An 18297-nucleotide genomic window follows, 5' to 3' on the forward strand; every position below is an offset into this window, starting at 1 on the left:
TGTTGGTCTGCCGTAGTCGAAACAAAATAATAAAAAAAATTCCTTCCAGTAGCATCTTAGAGACCAACTAAGTATGAGCTTTCGTGTGCATGCATATGTATCTGAAGAAGTGTGCATGCACACAAAAGCTCATACCAATAACAAACTTAGTTGGTCTCTAATGTGCTACTGGAAGGAATTTGTTGTTCTTGTTTGTTTTGATGATAGGATTGTGGAGTTGAAAGAAGGGAGCCCCAAGGGTCATCTAATCCAACTTCCTGGCAATGGGGGAATAATTGAAATTGAAATACTTTATTGTAACTTGTACAACTTGTATACAGTGAGATTACACAAGCACCCCCCACTCAGCTCTCTTAGTCTTAATTCCTTTCGTTTACTGACACACACACCCCAAACCCGAAAGTCAGTCAGCCTAGCAGCCCACGGATAGAAGCTAGGTGACTTGCTGCAAGATGAAAGACGGTAGCTATTGCGTCATTTGTGGACCTATTTCTTCTATGGGCAAACTGATGATTATCAAAGTCTGCTGGAAAGCAGGTTCTAAGGCAGCTTTTCTCAACCTGTGGGTGCCCAGATGTTGTTGAACTACAACTCCCATCACCCCTAGCCAGCAAGGCCAGAGCTCAGGGATGATGGGAGTTGTAGTCCAACAACGGCTGGGGACCCACAGGTTGAGAACCGCTGTCTAAGGTGTTGAAGGACCAGCCTTTCGAAGCATTTCATCACTACAGATGTTAATGCGTCGGCCTTTTCTGCTGCGGACTCCTGTCCAGCTCGGGTTCCATCAAGAACCCTGAGATCCTAGTCACAGGCGCTGCCTATGGCACCCTTTGCTAGTAGTCCCCGCTTTGGCATGCTTTGCTAACACTTCCGCCCTTTTCCTGGCACGGCGCGCCTCCTTCCCTCGCCTCGCCTCCTGCTTCCCCAGCAGCCTCGCCTCCCACTGGCCGCCCGGGCCCTGGAACCCCGCCCCTTCTCCTTTGACCCCGCGACGTCTCGGCGCTCCCTCTTCCTGCTCCAAACCACGTGGGCGATGCGGAGCTCCCTGCGACCATAACAACCCGGCGCTTGCCGCCTGCCTGCCTGTCCGTCTCTCGGGCTCCTCCGCCGTACGCGTCCCCGTCGCTGCTCGCTCTCCCCGGAGGCAGTGCGGAGGAACCGGCGACATGGCGAGCGCCTCGGCCTCGCTCAGCTACGTCGGGTGCAACTTTTTGCGGCAGAGGCTGGTGCTCTCCACGCTCAGCGGCCGCCCGGTCAAGATCCGCAAGATCCGGGCCAAGGAGGAGAACCCCGGACTCCGAGGTACATCTGCCCTGGGCGAGCGAGGAGGGAGGCGGGCGAGGAGAGGGGCTTCATGCGGAGGAGGAGGAGGGCAGGCGCGTTGGGTGGAGGAGAAAGCAGCAGCAGCAGCAAAACCTAGAGTTGGAAGGGACCCTGAGGGTCATCCAGCCCACCCCCGTGCAGTGCAGGAATTTGCAGCTGCCCCTGACGGGGATCCAGTGCCGGATTTATGTACAGTGGTACCTCGGGTTACAGACGCTTCAGGTTACAGACTCCGCTAACCCAGAAATAGTACTTCGGGTTAAGAACTTTGCTTCAGGATGAGGCCCCATTAGCTAAAGTGGTACCTCAGGTCAAGAACAGTTTCAGGTTAAGAACGGACCTCCGGAACGAATTAAGTTCTTAACCCGAGGTACCACTGTATAAGCTAAGCAAGCTATAGCTTGGGGCCCCACTCTCTTGGCCTCCCCCCAAAATGTAAAGGAAAAAAGAAACCCGACTGTGCATTTCCGAAATATACGATAAAAAGCAAATAAAATAAAAACCTACATACAGCAACAGTGTTTTGTGTTGCGTAGGCTCCTATGGTGTAAGTCATGGGCCCCGCCTGCTAGCCTGCTTCCTAAAATATCACTGGTTTGCTCATTTCTATATTTTGTCTTTCACTATTAATATACTTTTTCTTGATTATATTTCAGTTCAACAATTACTTTGATAAAGTACATATTTTGTTATGTGCAAATGGCTTTAGATACCTATGAGGTCCATAAATTACCATATAGCATATATTCAACCCAAAAAACCCAGTGACAGTTTCTTGTTGACAAAGGACAGCTGGACATATAAAGGGCCCCATTACCTTCAGTAGCTTAGGGCCTCATCAAACCTCAATCCGACCTGCACAACCTTGGCATTGCCAGCACCGTGTTCCAGCCAAAGGGGGCAGTCTCTTACCATCATGGAATTGTAGAGTTGGAAGGGACCTCAAGGGTCATTTAGTCCAACCCCCTGCAGTGCAGGAAAATAGCAGCTGCCCATTACGGGGATCAGACCTGCGTAACCTTAGCACTGTCGGGCAGGACGGTTGGGTTCCCGTGGAGGAGGAAGCAGTGGCAGCAAAGCCTAGAATTGGAAGGGACCCTCTTAGCATCATGGAATTGTAGAGTTGGAAGGGACCCTGAGGGTCACCTAGTCCAGCCCCCTGAAATGCGGGAGTCTCAGCTAAAGCATCCCTGGCAGATGGCCATCCAACCTCTTCTGTGAGGCCACAGGTTCTTCTTGTTAGCATTAGGCTGGGCGCTGCAAGGGAGCAGCTGTGCTGTTGGCCGCTTTTCACTTAGGCAAGAAGGGTAGCTGGTCTTGGGGTTGTAGGAGGCGGATGTGCCAGCCTGCTTGGAGGCAAGTCCGAGCATCCTTGAGTCTTTCTTGTATGCTGCTTCCTCTGTGCAGAGTTATCAGCTGCTAGGACAACCAGTTTGTCGCTGCCTGAAGTGAAATTCTGTTTACTGATGCAGAATGCTTTGTCACGATCTGGGAAACACAGGTTAGCCTCTGGAGCTTATCAGAGCAGAGATGTATGAAAGTATAACTCCAGGCATTTTAGATCTAGAATAGGAAGAAGCTATGCATTCTATGTATCTCCCCGTTATTCAGAGAGGACCTAAGCACAAGCCTAACAATTTCTAATCAGAAGTAAGTTCTGTTGAATTCAGTGAGGTTAGGAATGCAGCCCTGGTTTCCTCTTTTTTTCGGAGCTGGTGTGGTGCATCGAGGACAGACTGCTTTGGGTGGGCTTGGCGTCAGATTCTCCCTCACCCATCAGACTCAATGGTTGGCCTTTGGCTAGTTGGAATTACCTGTAAACTTGTTTGGTTTGAAGGTAAGATGGGTTGATCTCATCTATACCAGTCTGAATGTTTGGGATGAATGGGGTAGGGATATAAGTGTAAGATTGTGGAAGTCCCGCTAGATTTGACCAAAAGCTCATGTAGCCCAGCTTCTGGTCCACAAGCAGGTCATGAAGGCAGTTTTATTTATTTCCCCAAGGTTTTTATACCATTTGATTGTAATAAAACTTCAAAACAATCAAATAGCAAAAGCCTTCTCTTGCTATTGCCCTCCAGCAGTTGATGATATTCAGTGGTATACTGGCTTCTAAACCCAAAAGTTACATGCAGGCAGCACAGCTAGTATCCGGTGATAGCCTTATGAATGTGTCATAGTATCATAGAATTGTAGAGTTGACCACAAAGGCCATCTAGCCCAACCCCCTGCAGGGCAGGAGTCTTTTTCCCAACATGGGGCTTGAACCCTTTACCCTGAGGTTAAGAGTCTCATGCTCTACTGACAGAGCTATCCCAGGTCAAATCCCCCTTTAAAGCCATCTTCAGTCCGTGGCCATTACTACCCACATCTTGTAGCGGTGAGTTCCACACTCAGGGAAGAAACGCTTCCATTTATCTGTCCTGAAATGTCTTCTGTCAATCAGTGATAAATTTATATTAGTGTTGCTGGAAATGAGGGCTAGTTTTGGAAACAGGCATAAAACTGGGACACAGGACCAGCTGACTCCCACAGTCCTTTCCAATTCTGTGAATGGTTAAGGGCAGGCATAGGCAAACTTGGCCCTCCAGATGTTTTGGGACTACAACTCCCATCATCCCTAGCTAACAGGACCAGTGGTCAGGTATGATAGGAACTGTAGTCTGAAAACATCTGGAGGGCCGAGTTTGCCTATGCCTGGTTAAGGGTGTGGGGAACACCATTTTTGTATTATCAGATTTGAGGCTGCGCCCAGGGGGCTGTGTTTTTAGATTACCAGAACTGGATCCATTAGAGTCCCTCTGTATAGCTTGCTTTTTAGGTTCGTTTAAGGGTTATAGTACAGTGGTACCTCAGGTTAAGTACTTAATTCGTTCCGGAGGTCCGTACTGAACCTGAAACTGTTCTTAACCTGAAGCACCACTTTAGCTAATGGGGCCTCCTTTTGCTGCCGCGCCGCCAGAGCACGATTTCTGTTCTCATCCTGAAGCAAAGTACTTAATCCGAGGTAATATTTCTGGGTTAGCGGAGTCTATAACCTGAAGCGTATGTAACCTGAGGTACCACTCTATTGCCGTTGTTTACACACCCTCCCTCTCATAATAGAAAAGATTTCCCTCAAATATGGACCATGTCCAATCGCAGTAGCCAATATGTAGGGAAGCAGTGGGGGACAGGATGAGTGGATGGGTTGGAATTCTGAATTCCCATACAAGTTGCATTGAGTTGGTTTCCCCCCTAGAGCTTATTGTTGAGAACATTGCAGGGTTTAGAAGGAGCTAAATGATCTGCTACTGATTCCAGCATGACTTTACCTTGCTCTTTGGGAGTCTCCCAGCTTATATATCTGAGTTTCTAACTCTGCACTGCTCCCATAACACTGAAAAAGGGGCTTGCAGATCAGGCCAGCACATGTTTACCTGGAAGAAAGCCTTGCTGTGTGTAAACTGGGCTGGCATTCAAGAGTTTGTGCAGGATCGCAGCCTTGCGTTCAGTCGGACAAAATTCTTATGGTTCCCTCGGCTACCAAATTGGGACACATTTTGCTCTCTCCCATCTACTTTTAACGGCACGGTTGGCAAACTGTTTAAAGAGTTTAAATGGGGAAAATGTTTTGATTGTAGCACATTGCATGTTGTTGGGATTTCATTAAGGTTCTCGGAATAGTGACTGAACGCTAAGCATCTCTGTTTCTCTGACAGATTTTGAAGCAAACTTTATCCGGCTGATTGACAAAATAACCAATGGCTCTAGGATTGAAATAAACCAAACAGGTTTGTATCTATTATCTACCTGGCACCATCACAGTGTAATGTATAGCACTTTACGGAGTGCAAGAGAGCATAGCCATTCCCCCGGAAGTTAACTGTCTTAAATTTGAAACTGGATACTCAAAGGGGAGGCAGGAAGCCGGGAAAGTTCCTGCAATTGTTTCAATGGCTGGTAAAAGTAAAGGGACCCCTGACCATTAGGTCCAGTCGTGGCCAACTCTGGGGTTGCGGTGCTCATCTCGCTTTATTGGCTGAGGGAGCCGGCGTACAGCTTCTGGGTCATGTGGCCAGCATGACTAAGCCGCTTCTGGCGAACCAGAGCAGCACACGGAAACGCCGTTTACCTTCCCGCTGGAGCGGCACCTATTTATCTACTTGCACTTTACGTGCTTTCAAACTGCTAGGTGGGCAGGAGCAGGGACCGAGCAACGGGGGCTCACCCTGTTGCGGGGATTTGAACTGCCAACCTTCTGATCGGCAAGTTCTAGGCTCTGTGGTTTAACCCACAGCGCCACCCGCGTCCCATTTCAGTGGGTTTAAAAGGGTCACCAGGCATCTCCTTCAGCAGGTGTATGTAATAATCACTTCTATATCATGGACCTCCAGGGTTGGGCAAGCCCAACTACTGGCTTATGTCAACCTTGTTATAGTCAACTAATGCGGAGAATGTTTTCCCTGCTCTTTGAAAGGTACCACTTTATACTATCAGCCTGGCCTGCTCTACGGGGGTTCACTGGAACACGACTGCAGCCCTAACCGCAGCATTGGGTATTATTTGGAAAGCCTGCTGTGCTTAGCGCCGTTCATGAAGCACCCTCTAAGGATTGTTCTCCGTGGTGCCACCAATGATCAAGTGGATCCTACGGTAAGTTGTGAATCGTCCCAAATGTCAATGGTGTTTATATGTTTCCAAGTTCAAAGTGTCGGTGCTGCCCTTGAAAGCCCTAAATGGCCTCGGCCCTGTAGACCTGAAGGAACGTCTCCACCCCCATCGTTCTACTCAGACACTGAGGTCCAGCTCCAAGGGCCTTCTGGCAGTTCCCTCACTGCGAGAAGCCAAGTTACAGGGAACCAGGCAGACGGTCTTCTCAGTAGTGTCACCCTCCCAGTGGAACACCCTTCAGATGTCAAGGAAATAAACAACAATCTGACTTTCAGAAAACATCTGAAGGCAGCCCTTTTTAGGGAATTTTTTAATGTCTGGTGTTTTACTGTGTTTTTACTATTCTGCTGGGAGCCGTCCAGAGTGGCTGGGGAAACCCAGCCAGATGAGTGGGGAATAAATAATAAAATTATTAGGAGCGAGATGGTGGGAAGAGTGGAGGGTGGCTGCGACAATAGCAAGGAGGAGTCTGGGGGAAGAGAGCTTGGTAAGTCATTGATTTGTGGCCACATAGGCCCCTTAATTTGGTCCCTGAGGAATGGGGGGGGGGGTTGTGCCCACACACCCACACTCCGCTCTTGTTGGGTCTATAATGGCAAAACCTTTTACTGTGTCCATGTCATTTAACATGGAGAAAGGGAAAGAGTCTGTCGCTGGGAGTGCTGCGGGGATAAGAGACCATGTTCTGTGGCTGCCCCGTAGCCACAGCTCAAGGCTGTTCTAACTGAAACGGGTTAATGGTGAAACTGAAAAAGGAATTGTTAATTATGAATCCAAAGTACATGTAATTGAACCAATTTCTGGTGCTATGTTGCTTTTGGCAAATCTAATCACACATCCACCCCCCCCAACCCATTGTGAATTAAAAACTCCTTCTCAGAACGAACTTTTAATTGGTTGGGGCGCAAAGATTGTTTGTGTTGTCTTCTAGTCAAGAGGCTTTCTCACTGAATATCTTTCAGGTGGATTGCCTTAAGGCGACAGCTCTGCCTTTATTGAAAAGATTTGGAATCGATGGTGAAGAATTGGAATTGAAGGTAAGACCTCAAATTACTATTTCTAGGAATTCTTATTCATATCGAGTGTGCTAACCTTTCTCCCTGATTTGAATGAGCTTTCCTATACATTGTGGCAGCTGCATTGCCTTGCTAGAATTTGTCTTCAAATGTTGTTGGATGAAAAAGCTGGAGCACTTAAAAACCTTACTGCTTAAAATTCTCGTTTATTGTTTTCAGATCGTGAGGAGGGGCATGCCCCCCAAAGGAGGTGGCGAAGTGATATTCAGTTGTCCTGTTAAGAAAGCATTGATGCCCATTCAGTACGTTGATCCTGGCAAAATTAAGCGCATCAGAGGTGTGGCGTATCCTTCTTGAAAAGTTTCCAAACTGATTTCTTTGCTTGCCTTACACTGTAAGGGAAAGAGTTAGGCGGCAATCCGAATATCCACAGACCTGAGTAAGCCCCATTGACTCAGTGTGGTTCCCTTGCAAATAGATGTGTATTAGATTGTGTGGGTAGTAAGGCATAGTGTCGTATGCACAACTGACGCGCAGTGCCAGGATGCGGATGGCGGAGCCATGGTAGACGTGGGTGACGCTGTGGTCCAAACCCCTGAGCCTCTTGCACTTGCCGATCAGAAGGTCAGAGGTTCGAATCCGTGCAATGGGGTGAGCTCCTGTTGCTCTGTCCCAGCCTCTGCCAACCTAGCAGTTCGAAAGCACGCCAGTGCAAGTAGATAAATAGGTGGGAAGGTAAACAGCATTTCCGTCACGGTGTCCCGTTGCACCAGAAGCAGTTTAGTCCTGCTGGCCACATGACCTCGAAAGCTGTCTGTGGACAAACGCCGGCTCCTTCGGCCTGAAGTGAGATGAGCACCGCAACCCTGTAGTCGCCTTTGATTGGACTTAACTGTCCAGGGGTCCTTTACCTTTTACCTTTACCTAGAGCAGTCTGAACTCCTTAGCCACGGGGCGCAGAGTTTTGCTTTATTTTATTTTATTTATTGAATTTATACACTGCCCTATACCCGGAGGTCTCAGGGCAGTTCACAGAATAAAATCAGAATATAAAACCACAAAATACATAATGGAAATAAAAACAAAAAGAACCCAGTAACCCAACACCCCACATATTTTAAAAGGGTATAGGATGTCAATCAGATTAAGCAAAGGCCTGGTTAAAAAGGAACGTTTTGCCTGGCACCTAAAGGTGTATAATGAAGGCACCAGGCGAATCTCCCTGGGGAGAGCATTCCACTGCAAATTAGTGCATACGTATGTGCTGTTCAGATGCATGCACAGTGTGGAAATAAAGGCTCAAAAAGTGCTAGCCCAAATGCTACATTTAGTGGCCCCACCTGTTCAGGCATATCTGTTTTAAACATTTTGTGATCTAAAAGGGAAAATAAGAATCCGCTTTGTTTGCTGATTCGTAACTGCCCTCGGGTGATAAGGTGAGCTGTGGCGAACGGTGCCATCCTAACCACGTCTGCTTAGTAAATCCTCTTGAGTTCTGTGCATAAATAGGAACACACACCCCCAGCTCTTTCTCAGCCTCCGCTTTTGTTGCAAAACAAAACTGTTTCCTACCAGCTTTCCTTCCTCGCTCTATTTAAAGTGAAAGCTAAAAGTCCACGGGAACCTGTCACTCTTTGCTGGTGTTTCTGCTCAATTGACACGTGGGTTAAACTGTCTGCCATACCGGTCAAGCAGTAAAACCAGGAAGTGCAGAAGAAACCACCCAGTGGTTCATCTCATCTTTTACTCTTGACACTCTCCTAATCCTTTCATGTGTAGGATCTTCTAAAACTCTGAATTCGGGGTGGGGATGGCTACATACACAAGCCCCCAACCCCCAACTTATGTTTAAGGTACATGCTCAGAAAGATAAAGATTATACCGTTCTTCCTTGCTGAAGGAAGTTGTCACTCCTTTTTCCATGTTGAATTGGTTGTTGCCTAGCTGTTGACTAGCCCTGTGGTGGGCTTAGCCCTTTCAAGCAGGTGGGTGGGTGGGTTGGAGAGGGACTCAGTAAAAAAAGGTGTTGCATCTTCCTGCAATCACATGATGCTGCCCAAGATACATTCAGCAGACCCTTTTGACCATGGGTACGCAAGCTAAGGCCCGGGGGCCGGATCCAGCCCAATCGACTTCTGAATCTGGCCTGCGGACTGTCCGGGAATCAGTGTGTTTTCACATGAGTAGAATGTGTCCTTTTATTTAAAATGCATCTCTAGGTTATTTGTGGGGCATAGGAATTTGTTCATATATCTTTTTTCAAAATATAGTCCGGCCCCCCACAAGGTCTGAGGGACAGTGGACCAGCCCCCTGCTGGAAAAGTTCGCTGACCCCTGCTTTTGACTATGGAAAGTTAAGTAACACTTGCAAACCATCCAAACTCACAAGTAGAGTGGCAGATGAAAATGATGGACTTTGCAGAACTGGCGAAGCTGACGGGAAAAATCCGAAACCAGCACGATCAAGTATTCCAAAAGGACTGGAGTAAATTTATACAATATTTGAAAGACCATTTCAAGCAATTAATAACACTAGTAGGGTTATCTGAAGGCTTGTAATGAGAATATTTTTACCTTTCTACGTTTATTTAAATTTTGAGGTATTTTGTTGTATTAGAATTGGAAAATATATACAGTGGTACCTCGGGTTACATACGCTTCAGGTTACAGACCCCGCTAACCCAGAAATAGTACCTCAGGTTAAGAACTTTGCTTCAGGATGAGAACAGAAATCGTGCTCCGGCAGCAGGAGGCCCCATTAGCTAAAGTGGTGCTTCACGTTAAGAACAGTTTCAGGTTAAGAACAGACCTCCGGAACGAATTAAGTACTTAGCCCGAGGTACCACTGTACAGTGGTACCTCGGGTTACATACGCTTCAGGTTACAGACCCCGCTAACCCAGAAATAGTACCTTGGGTTAAGAACTTTGCTTCAGGATGAGAACAGAAACTGTGCTCCGGCGGCACAGCAGCAGCTAGATGCCCCATTAGCTAAAGTGGTGCTTCAGGTTAAGAATGGACCTCCGGAAGAAATTAAGTACTTAACCCGAGGTACCACTGTAAAATGTTGTGATATGAAGGTTACTTTTGAAAGCCAAGAGGTGGGAGGGAAGGAAGTCGATAGGCTCTAAAGAGCCAAAGAAGTAAAGTGGATAATAATGATGTGAGTATATTGTTTAAATGGAAAACTAATAAAAATTATTTTAAAAAAGCAAAATGCACAAGGAGGAAATGTGTTGGAAGTCCTCTTCTGGCTATGAAGGACTTGGTCACAAATTTATTGACAGCTGCATGAATTATTATAGCTAGGAAGTGGAAGAGGCAAGCAGAATATAAAATGGAAGAATGGTATAAAGAAGTGTGGGATATTGCTGTTAATGATAAATTAACATGTGCCATTAAGGTTAGATGGGGAATACGGAGGAGAAATGATTTCAGAGGAGATATGCTTGTAGAATTTGTACTGTTAAAACAGATAGGAGTCAGGCCATCGCAAGAGGTGTTGAAATTTTGGGAGGTTGGATAGTTATAATGGAATGGTCTTGGTGGTGGGGCACACGTTTTTATTCTTATTTATTTATGATTATTTGTTAAAAATAAAAAGGATGTATAAAATGTAAATAAATATAAATAAAATAAGGAAGTCCTCTTCTGTATACTGGCCTGCTTTTGTGTTAACGCCTTTTTCTATAAGAAATTCCTTAATTTCATAAATCAGCTATTCGGTCAGAGTGTCCCCGCAGATTGCGAACCGAATTGTGGATTCTGCAAGGAGCATCCTGAACAAATTCCTACCGGATATTTACATCTACACCGACCATATGAAAGGGACAAGCTCTGGGAAGTAAGTTTTCCTAATAATAATAATATTTTATATATGCCTCCACCCATTATTCTTTAATAGGCCATTTATTTGTGGTTTACTAATGTAATGCTTATTTGAAGGAGGAGGGGTGGAGGTGGGGGCAGAAGGCAATCTGGTAATAACAATTTTGTAGCATTGATACAGCTCAATTTGCAGTTTTCAAAGCCTCTCAGTAATCTTTGCAACAGTTCTGCGAGATATCATCATTCTATCTGTATGGCAGGTGAGGAATTAGTGAAGTTTGGGGAACAGTGGCTTGTCATAGGCTGAACTGCTGAGTTTGTGCCTGAAATGGGATTGCAGCCATAGACCCTCCTGGCTTCCACTCTCACAATGCATGAGTGTTTCATTGAGCTTCACCTGATCCACCTGACCTTCTGTTCCTTCTGATCACAACCAGCTTTTGTAAGGAAGGAAACCCCTCCTGAACTCTGCCCACCCTCCTCCCAAACTCTACAACTCTTGGGAAGAGGATACTTACATTTCCACCCATACTTTTGTAGCAGGTTGTTCAAGAGAGAGTTTGCCATCCAATGGACTTGGAAATTTCTTAAGGGCAGCTTGTTCAGCTCTGCCTGTCTCCTGTTGTTATTGACCTTTATTGGCCCAAGCTGTCAGTCTCCTTTTTACACCTCCATCCCAAGTGCGCTTCTTATTTTTGTTGTTGTTGTTCAGTCGTTTAATCGTGTCCGACTCTTCGTGACCCCATGGACCAGAGCACTCCAGGCACTCCTGTCTTCCACTGTTTCCCACAGTTTGGTCAAACTCATGCTGGTAGCTTCAAGAACACTGTCCAACCATCTCATCCTCTGTCGTCCCCTTCTCCTTATGCCCTCCATCTTTCCCAACATCAGGGTCTTTTCCAGGGAGTCTTCTCTTCTCATGAGGTGGCCAAAGTATTGGAGCCTCAGCTTCAGGATCTGTCCTTCCAGTGAGCACTCAGGGCTGATTTCCTTAAGAATGGATAGGTTTGATCTTCTTGCAGTCCATGGGTCTCTCAAGAGTCTCCTCCAACACCATAATTCAAAAGCATCAATTCTTCGACGATCAGCCTTCTTTATGGTCCAGCTGTCACTTCCATACATCACTACTGGGAAAACCATAGCTTTGACCTTTTACGGACCTTTGTTGGCAAGGTGATGTCTCTGCTTTTTAAGATGCTGTCAAGGTTTGTCATTGCTTTTTTCCCAAGAAGCAGGCGTCTTTTAATTTCGTGACTGCTGTCACCATCTGCAGTGATCATGGAGGCCAAGAAAGTAAAATCTCTCACTGCCTCTTATTTTATAAGACTGCAATTACTTGCCCTTCAGGTCCTGTATTTCCCTGATATCAAACCAAGCGGAAAGACCTTTGCTGTCTCACAGCATCCTCCAAGTGGGCTTTCTTCTCCTGAAGCTGGAGCTACGATCTAGGACCAAACTCGGTCCCACTCTGGCTTCTCTGTGCGGACTGTACTGAACTTGATGGAACAAACAGTCTTAACTCTGTGCAATGTGTTTTCTCATGTACCCACTGATGGGCATAGTAACTCAGTGGCTTAGTAAGTGTTTTGAATGCTGAAGATCCCGGGGTTTCTAGTTGAAAGGATCCAGTGGCCAGCATTAGGGAAGAGTTATTCGGAAAACCTTGGCATGGCCACTGCTGACTATTTTATACCAGAACGTTAATTTTTTACATGTAAGTTTAGGCTTTGTTTTTCTTTAAGCAACAAGCAGGCACCTTCATCACGGGATTTTAAAATGAAACAATTCCTTTCATTCCACCCCTGTGTCCTGTGTGCTTTCTTCTTTCAGGTCCCCAGGTTTTGGCCTCACTCTGGTGGCAGAGACGACAAATGGTACTTTCCTCAGTGCTGAGTTGGCCTCCAGCCCCCAGGGACAGGGCGCAGCTGTGCTCCCGGAAGACCTGGCCATAAACTGTGCAAAGCTGCTACTCGAAGAGATTCACAGAGTAAGTAGCTGTTTCGTTTTCGCTCCCTGAAGAATTGTGGTGGTGTCTCATAACTTCATTTTACATTAGGGAGACTCTCTTTCTCTCCACGCTGTCCAGGTTGTATTCCTTGGCCAGATGGCAAAAGAAAACCTGCGCTGTGTGTAATGTATTTCTCCTTAACGCAACAAATGATCTTGGTCAGAAATAGGACTCTTCTTTAAGAGGTAATTAGAGCCCTTCTCTGGTTTCAAAAGACTTCGCCCCTTTGATTAGGAAGGTTGTAGGCCGCAGAATCATTTTGTTCTTGCTGCTGATGCACCCTGCGCTAAATGGGTTCCTGATCTGTTAGTGGTCAGCTCGAGTCATTGGATATGACAATGACTATTTTACTTCCTAATGAGAGCCGGAGAAAGAGATGGGCCTTATTCATGGTTGCCTAATGGACTGTAAGGCTCAGGATAGAGTTGGAAAGCCAGTGTCATGTTTCTTTCTATGCTCTTCCTGAGTGCATCTGAGGTCAAGAAAACGCATGCCCCAGAGGTGGGAATGCCGACCTATTAAAGAATTTTGGAGTGAAATATATGAAGAAATCAAAAAGATGTTTAAAATATCTTTTAGTAAAAAACCGGAGGCATTCCTTTTAGGTATAATCACAAACAATATTCCTGAGAATCAAAGGAAAGTATTCCTCTAGGCGACAACAGCTGCCAGGATGCTCATAGCAAAAAATTGGAAAGGGAGAAAAATTCCATCAATGAAAGAATGACAAATTAAATTTTGTGGATATATACATCTGGCAAGACTCACCAACATTCATAAGGGGACAATCAGACCAAAAATTATTAAAAGAATGGGGATGTGCTAAAGAGTATATGAAAAACATTGTTCTGGAGTAAGTATATTGGTATGTAACGGATGAAGCTTTGCAGGGTTAAAGAAAGAGAAAAATGGCGCAAAAAGTATAAAGATGGAGGTAATCTACATTAGACACAACAATTTAGAAAGAGTAAAAATTTCGAGGTCTTAGAACAAAGGAAGGAAGTCAATATGTGTATATGGACGTAACGATTAGAATGATGATATGGTTTTATTTGTAGATGTGTGTTTTTTGTTTTGTTTTGTTGTTCTTTTTTCTCTTGTGTCCCCCCTTGTTTGTACTGTTTTATTTTGGATTCATTGTTTGTAATTTTTGTTGTAATTTTGCATTGAAAATAAAAAAAAAATTAAAAACAAAAGAAAGAAAACACATGCCACAGATTGGGCTGGTGGGTTGGTCTTGCAGAAAGGAATCTCTCTATCTCAGCATATGATGGAGCTATTTCCACTTGAACCACCTGTCTTGGTTGACTTGGGCTGCCGGGTGCCTGTACCCACTTCCCGGAGGGTAAATCTGTTAGAATGTGGTGGAGTAGGCATACATGGGATTGGGCAGTTGATTTCTTTGGCCCTACAAATTCCTCTGCTTTTACACACAAATTGGTCCCAATACTGATTTCAAGCACCTTTTTTGCCGTTGGGTTCATTGAATGCATGTTATCTTTTTGACCCTTGAAATGCAGTTTGTAGCTGTTCTGTGGTTTTCCCTCCCTCTTCCCCTTTTCGCCCATATTTTCCGGTTAAGTGCAAAGCTTAATTATTAAATGGTTTGCGTTTGCAGGGAGGCTGTGTGGATTCAACAAACCAAAGCCTCGTTCTTCTCCTCATGACCCTGGGGCAGCAGGACGTCTCCAAAGTCCTGCTAGGACCTCTGTCCCCATACACGTAAGTCCTTTCTATTTCCCCCACCCCCTGAGAAGGAATTACCCATCTCTGTTCAATTTGCTAATTCCATAGAATAACAGATTTTGTTACTACTGTGAATGCTTAATTTGTAGCTGCGAAAGGAACTTCTTCAAAGCCCTCAGTGCAGTGTATTAGGTAAAAAGATAAAAAGTAAAGGACCCCTGGACGGTTGAGTCCAGTCAAAGGCGACTATGGGGTTGTGGCACTCATCTCGCTTTCAGGCTGAGGGAGCTGGTGTTTGTCCACAGGCAGCTTTCTGGGTCATGTGGCCAGCATGACTAAACTGCTTCTGGAGCAACAGGACACTGTGACGGAAGCCAGAGCACACGGAAACGCCATTTGCCTTCCTGTCGCAGTGGTACCTATTTATCTACCTGCACTGGCGTGCTTTCGAACTGCTAGGTGGGCAGGAACTGGGACTAAGCAACGGGAGCTCACCTGTCACGGGGATTCGAACCGCCAACCTTCCGATCGGCAAGCCCAAGAGGCTCAGTGGTTTAGACCACAGCGCCACCCGCATCCCTTTACTAGGGGTCCTTTACTTTTGCAGTATATTACCTGTTGTCTGATTTTAGGAAAGCCAACAGATGACTTGCTCATCAATCCTCCACGTTTCCAGAGCTCTGAAACATGCTGCGGCAAGTAATGGGCACACAAGCTGGGTGCTTGTTTTCTGGCGTAACCTCTGGGCCATGGTGGTGATGGTGATGTTGATGATTTTATATGCCGCCCATCTGACTGGGTTACCCCAGCCACGGTGGGTGGCTTCCCACAATTTATAAAAACTGCAATAAAACGCCAAACATTAAAAACTTCCCTATACAGTGGTGCCCCGCAAGACGAATGCCTCGCAAGACGGAAAACTCGCTAGACGAAAGGGTTTTCCGTTTTGGAGGTGCTTTGCAAAACGAATCTCCTATGGGCTTGCTTCGCAAGACGAAAATGTCTTGCGAGTTCCTGCGGGGTTTTTTCCTCCCCCCCTTTTTCCAAGCCGCTAAGTCGCTTATCAGCTGATCTGATAAGCTGATAAGCCGCTAATAGCGCTAATCTGCTAATCCGTCAATGGGCTTGCTTCGCAAGACGAAAAAACCGCTAGACGAAGAGAATCACAGAACGGATTCTTTTCGTCTTGTGAGGCACCACTGTACATGGCTGCCCTCAGATGTGTCCCAGAAGTTGGATAGCTGTTTATTTCCTTGACATCTGATAGGAGAGTGTTCCACAGGGTGGGTGCCACTACTGAGAAGGCCCTCTGCCTGGTTTCCTGTAACCTCACTTCTTGCAATGAGGGAACCTCCAGAAAGCCATCGGAGCTGGATTTCAGTGTCCAGGCTGGACAATGCAGGAGGAGATGCTCCTTCAGGTATACAGGGCTGAGACCCTTTATACCAATAGCTGTGGCATAGAAGGGCTAATATTTTGGACCGTTTAATCATCTTCTCTGACTCGATTTGCGAAGATTGAAAAGAAACTGCCAGGCATCCCCTTTTGTGTTTGGGAGGAGGAATGCGAGTGTTTAAGCATTTGGCGTAAAGCTGTCTGTGCAAAGGAAAAGACCCGTTTTGATATTGGTGGAAGGAGATGTCAATATTGGGAGATGCTTTCTTTGCAATTGACCATTTCCAGCGGAGAGCTTGCTGTGGTTTCTTCGCCTTGAATGCTGGCTTCTGCATCTATTTTGGAATTCTGTTAGTGTTGGGAATTCCATTCCACCCTTTGCTGCAGATATGTGGATTGTTACATGTCACATGCCTGTTTACATTCCAGCACAGATTGCTGGCACAAGGGGAACTTCCGCTCTGTATTGCTTTTGTTTTCAGTCTCTCCGAGAAGGCGGCAAGGAGAGAAGCCATGTTTTCTTTGTCCTGATTTATGTATAATAAATGTGTAGTTAAGTATTGAGTCCACGCCTCAAGCCTCATCTCTCCGTATGCCCCACGGAGAGCCTCAAGGTCCATATATAGCAACACCCTAGTGGTCCCTGGCCCTAAGGAAGTTAGATTAGCTTCAACCAGAGCCAGGGCCTTTTCAACTCTGGCTCCGGCCTGGTGGAACGCTCTGTCTCATGATACTAGGGCCCTGCAGGATCTGATTTCTTTCCGCAGGGCCTGTAAGACAGAGTTGTTCCGCCTGGCCTTTGGCTTGGAGCCAATTTGATTCCCTCCCCCTCTTTCTTTTTTCTTTTCCTTTCTCCTCCTGTGATGAGGCTACATTTTAATATTTTAATGTTGTATTTTAATTTTGTTTTTAAGTTGTATTCATTCAACTTGTTTTTATTATTGCGTGTTAGCCGCCCTGAGCCCGCCTTGGCTGGGGAGGGCGGGGTATAAATAAAAATTATTATTATCTGTTGTGCGGTTTACACTGCTGAGTAATGTGTGCTCGAGACTGCTCTGCTTGGGTCACAGACGCATGTCGGGGAAGATGACTGATGGATCTCTGCAACGGCAAGGCTGTGAGGGTAGACACCCCAGCTGGGGCTGAGCCAACTGGCTTTTCATCCCCTGGTTCTGACAGATAGAACAACTAGACTGTGAACTGTCCTTTTTCGGTTATCATGGTACCGGTGCTGTATGTGTGAAAGGTACAGTACTGTGATAACTGAAGAATGATGGTGCCATCGCAATGACATGGGTGCTGTGCTGGGAAACTACTGCTGGACCTTGGCCTCTGACCTTGGAAGCCAAAGGGGAGATCTTGTGATTGGGGTGGAGGGAGACCAGAGAGAGCCTGTGTTACCAACTGATGGGTGGTAATCCATAAGCTCTCAGACATAACACTCGGGAGCGGTATGCAATCAGCTGGGGATGCCTTTGGTAGCAAAGATGACCAAGTGATCTTTCCTGTGTTGGCAATGAGCCTATATAAGGAGCAGAGGTAGAGCAGGGATCAGCCAGCGGGAGAAACCAAGTTGCAAATTGTCAGGATCCGGTGTCGGTCAGCAATAAAAAGAAACCCACCAGTGTCAGCAGGGTGGGTTTGATTTAAATGAAATCGATTTAAATCCCGATTTAAAACACTAGTCAGTAAGACTTGATTTAAATCATTTTGTTTTACACAAAGACTCATTCTTACTGGTACAATGTTAATATTTACAACCACACGAAGGTTTCATTTTTGGAATAATAAATTTTCAGAGTAGTTTTTATAGTTACATCAAAAATTACTGATTTGGTTATGCTATTAGAAATACATAGATGATAATTGTGAAATTATCGTGAGGTCTAATAAGTTAGCTGGTTATATTAGGACAATTTATGATATAAGTTTGTCAGCTCCAGCCATCCGTTTGCATAACTAAATCAAATGCTAATTGCGTTGTGTACTTTTCTGTGTGTACTGGACTTCCAGTTTGCTCAATATATAGAATCTTGGAAAATATTTTTTAAAAAATAAATCGTGTGTATTTCCCCCCCCCCTCCCCGTTATAAATTTCAGGTGTATCTGTTGGCATCCAGATGTTGCCCACGTTAACTTTTGCGTAGGTTAAGACATTCACTTTTGCTTTTTCTTCCTTTCTTAGAATTGAGTTTCTGCGGCATCTGAGAAGTTACTTCCAGGTTATGTTTAAAATCGAAAGCAAACCGTCCGGCGAAGAACGCAAAGGTGGAGACAAGGTCTTAATGACATGTGTGGGCATCGGGTTTTCCAATCTTAGCAAGACGGTAAAATGATGTGCCTGTGGATTTTTGTATGATTAAACTAATTCCCTTTTTGTAACACAGAA

The 18297-nt window shown here is 45.7% G+C and overlaps 1 protein-coding gene across 1 annotated transcript; it reads left to right on the plus strand.

Moving 5' to 3' along the window:
• The first annotated feature begins 987 nt into the window (after positions 1–987).
• Positions 988–18297, plus strand: RCL1 (RNA terminal phosphate cyclase like 1). Its single transcript, XM_083482336.1, has 9 exons — positions 988–1302; positions 5025–5096; positions 5783–5958; positions 6939–7013; positions 7212–7336; positions 10710–10835; positions 12650–12806; positions 14446–14549; positions 18094–18297. The coding sequence occupies exons 1-9, from the start codon at positions 1167–1169 to the stop codon at positions 18242–18244; spliced, it is 1122 nt and encodes a 373-aa protein (XP_083338462.1). The 5' UTR covers positions 988–1166; the 3' UTR covers positions 18245–18297.

The sequence above is a fragment of the Podarcis liolepis genome (assembly GCF_965112155.1).
Source record: "Podarcis liolepis genome assembly, chromosome: 17".
Taxonomy (NCBI): Eukaryota; Metazoa; Chordata; class Lepidosauria; order Squamata; family Lacertidae; genus Podarcis; species Podarcis liolepis.

What these genes read in the sequence shown, in the direction of transcription:
- RCL1 (XM_083482336.1), top strand. Translation starts at nt 1,167, where the DNA reads ATGGCGAGCGCCTCGGCCTCGCTCAGCTACGTCGGGTGCAACTTTTTG. An exon ending in AAAGGGACAAGCTCTGGGAA is followed by an intron (nt 10,836 to 12,649) that starts GTAAGTTTTCCT and finishes TTCTTCTTTCAG; the next exon opens with GTCCCCAGGTTTTGGCCTCA. An exon ending in GGACCTCTGTCCCCATACAC is followed by an intron (nt 14,550 to 18,093) that starts GTAAGTCCTTTC and finishes TTCCTTTCTTAG; the next exon opens with AATTGAGTTTCTGCGGCATC.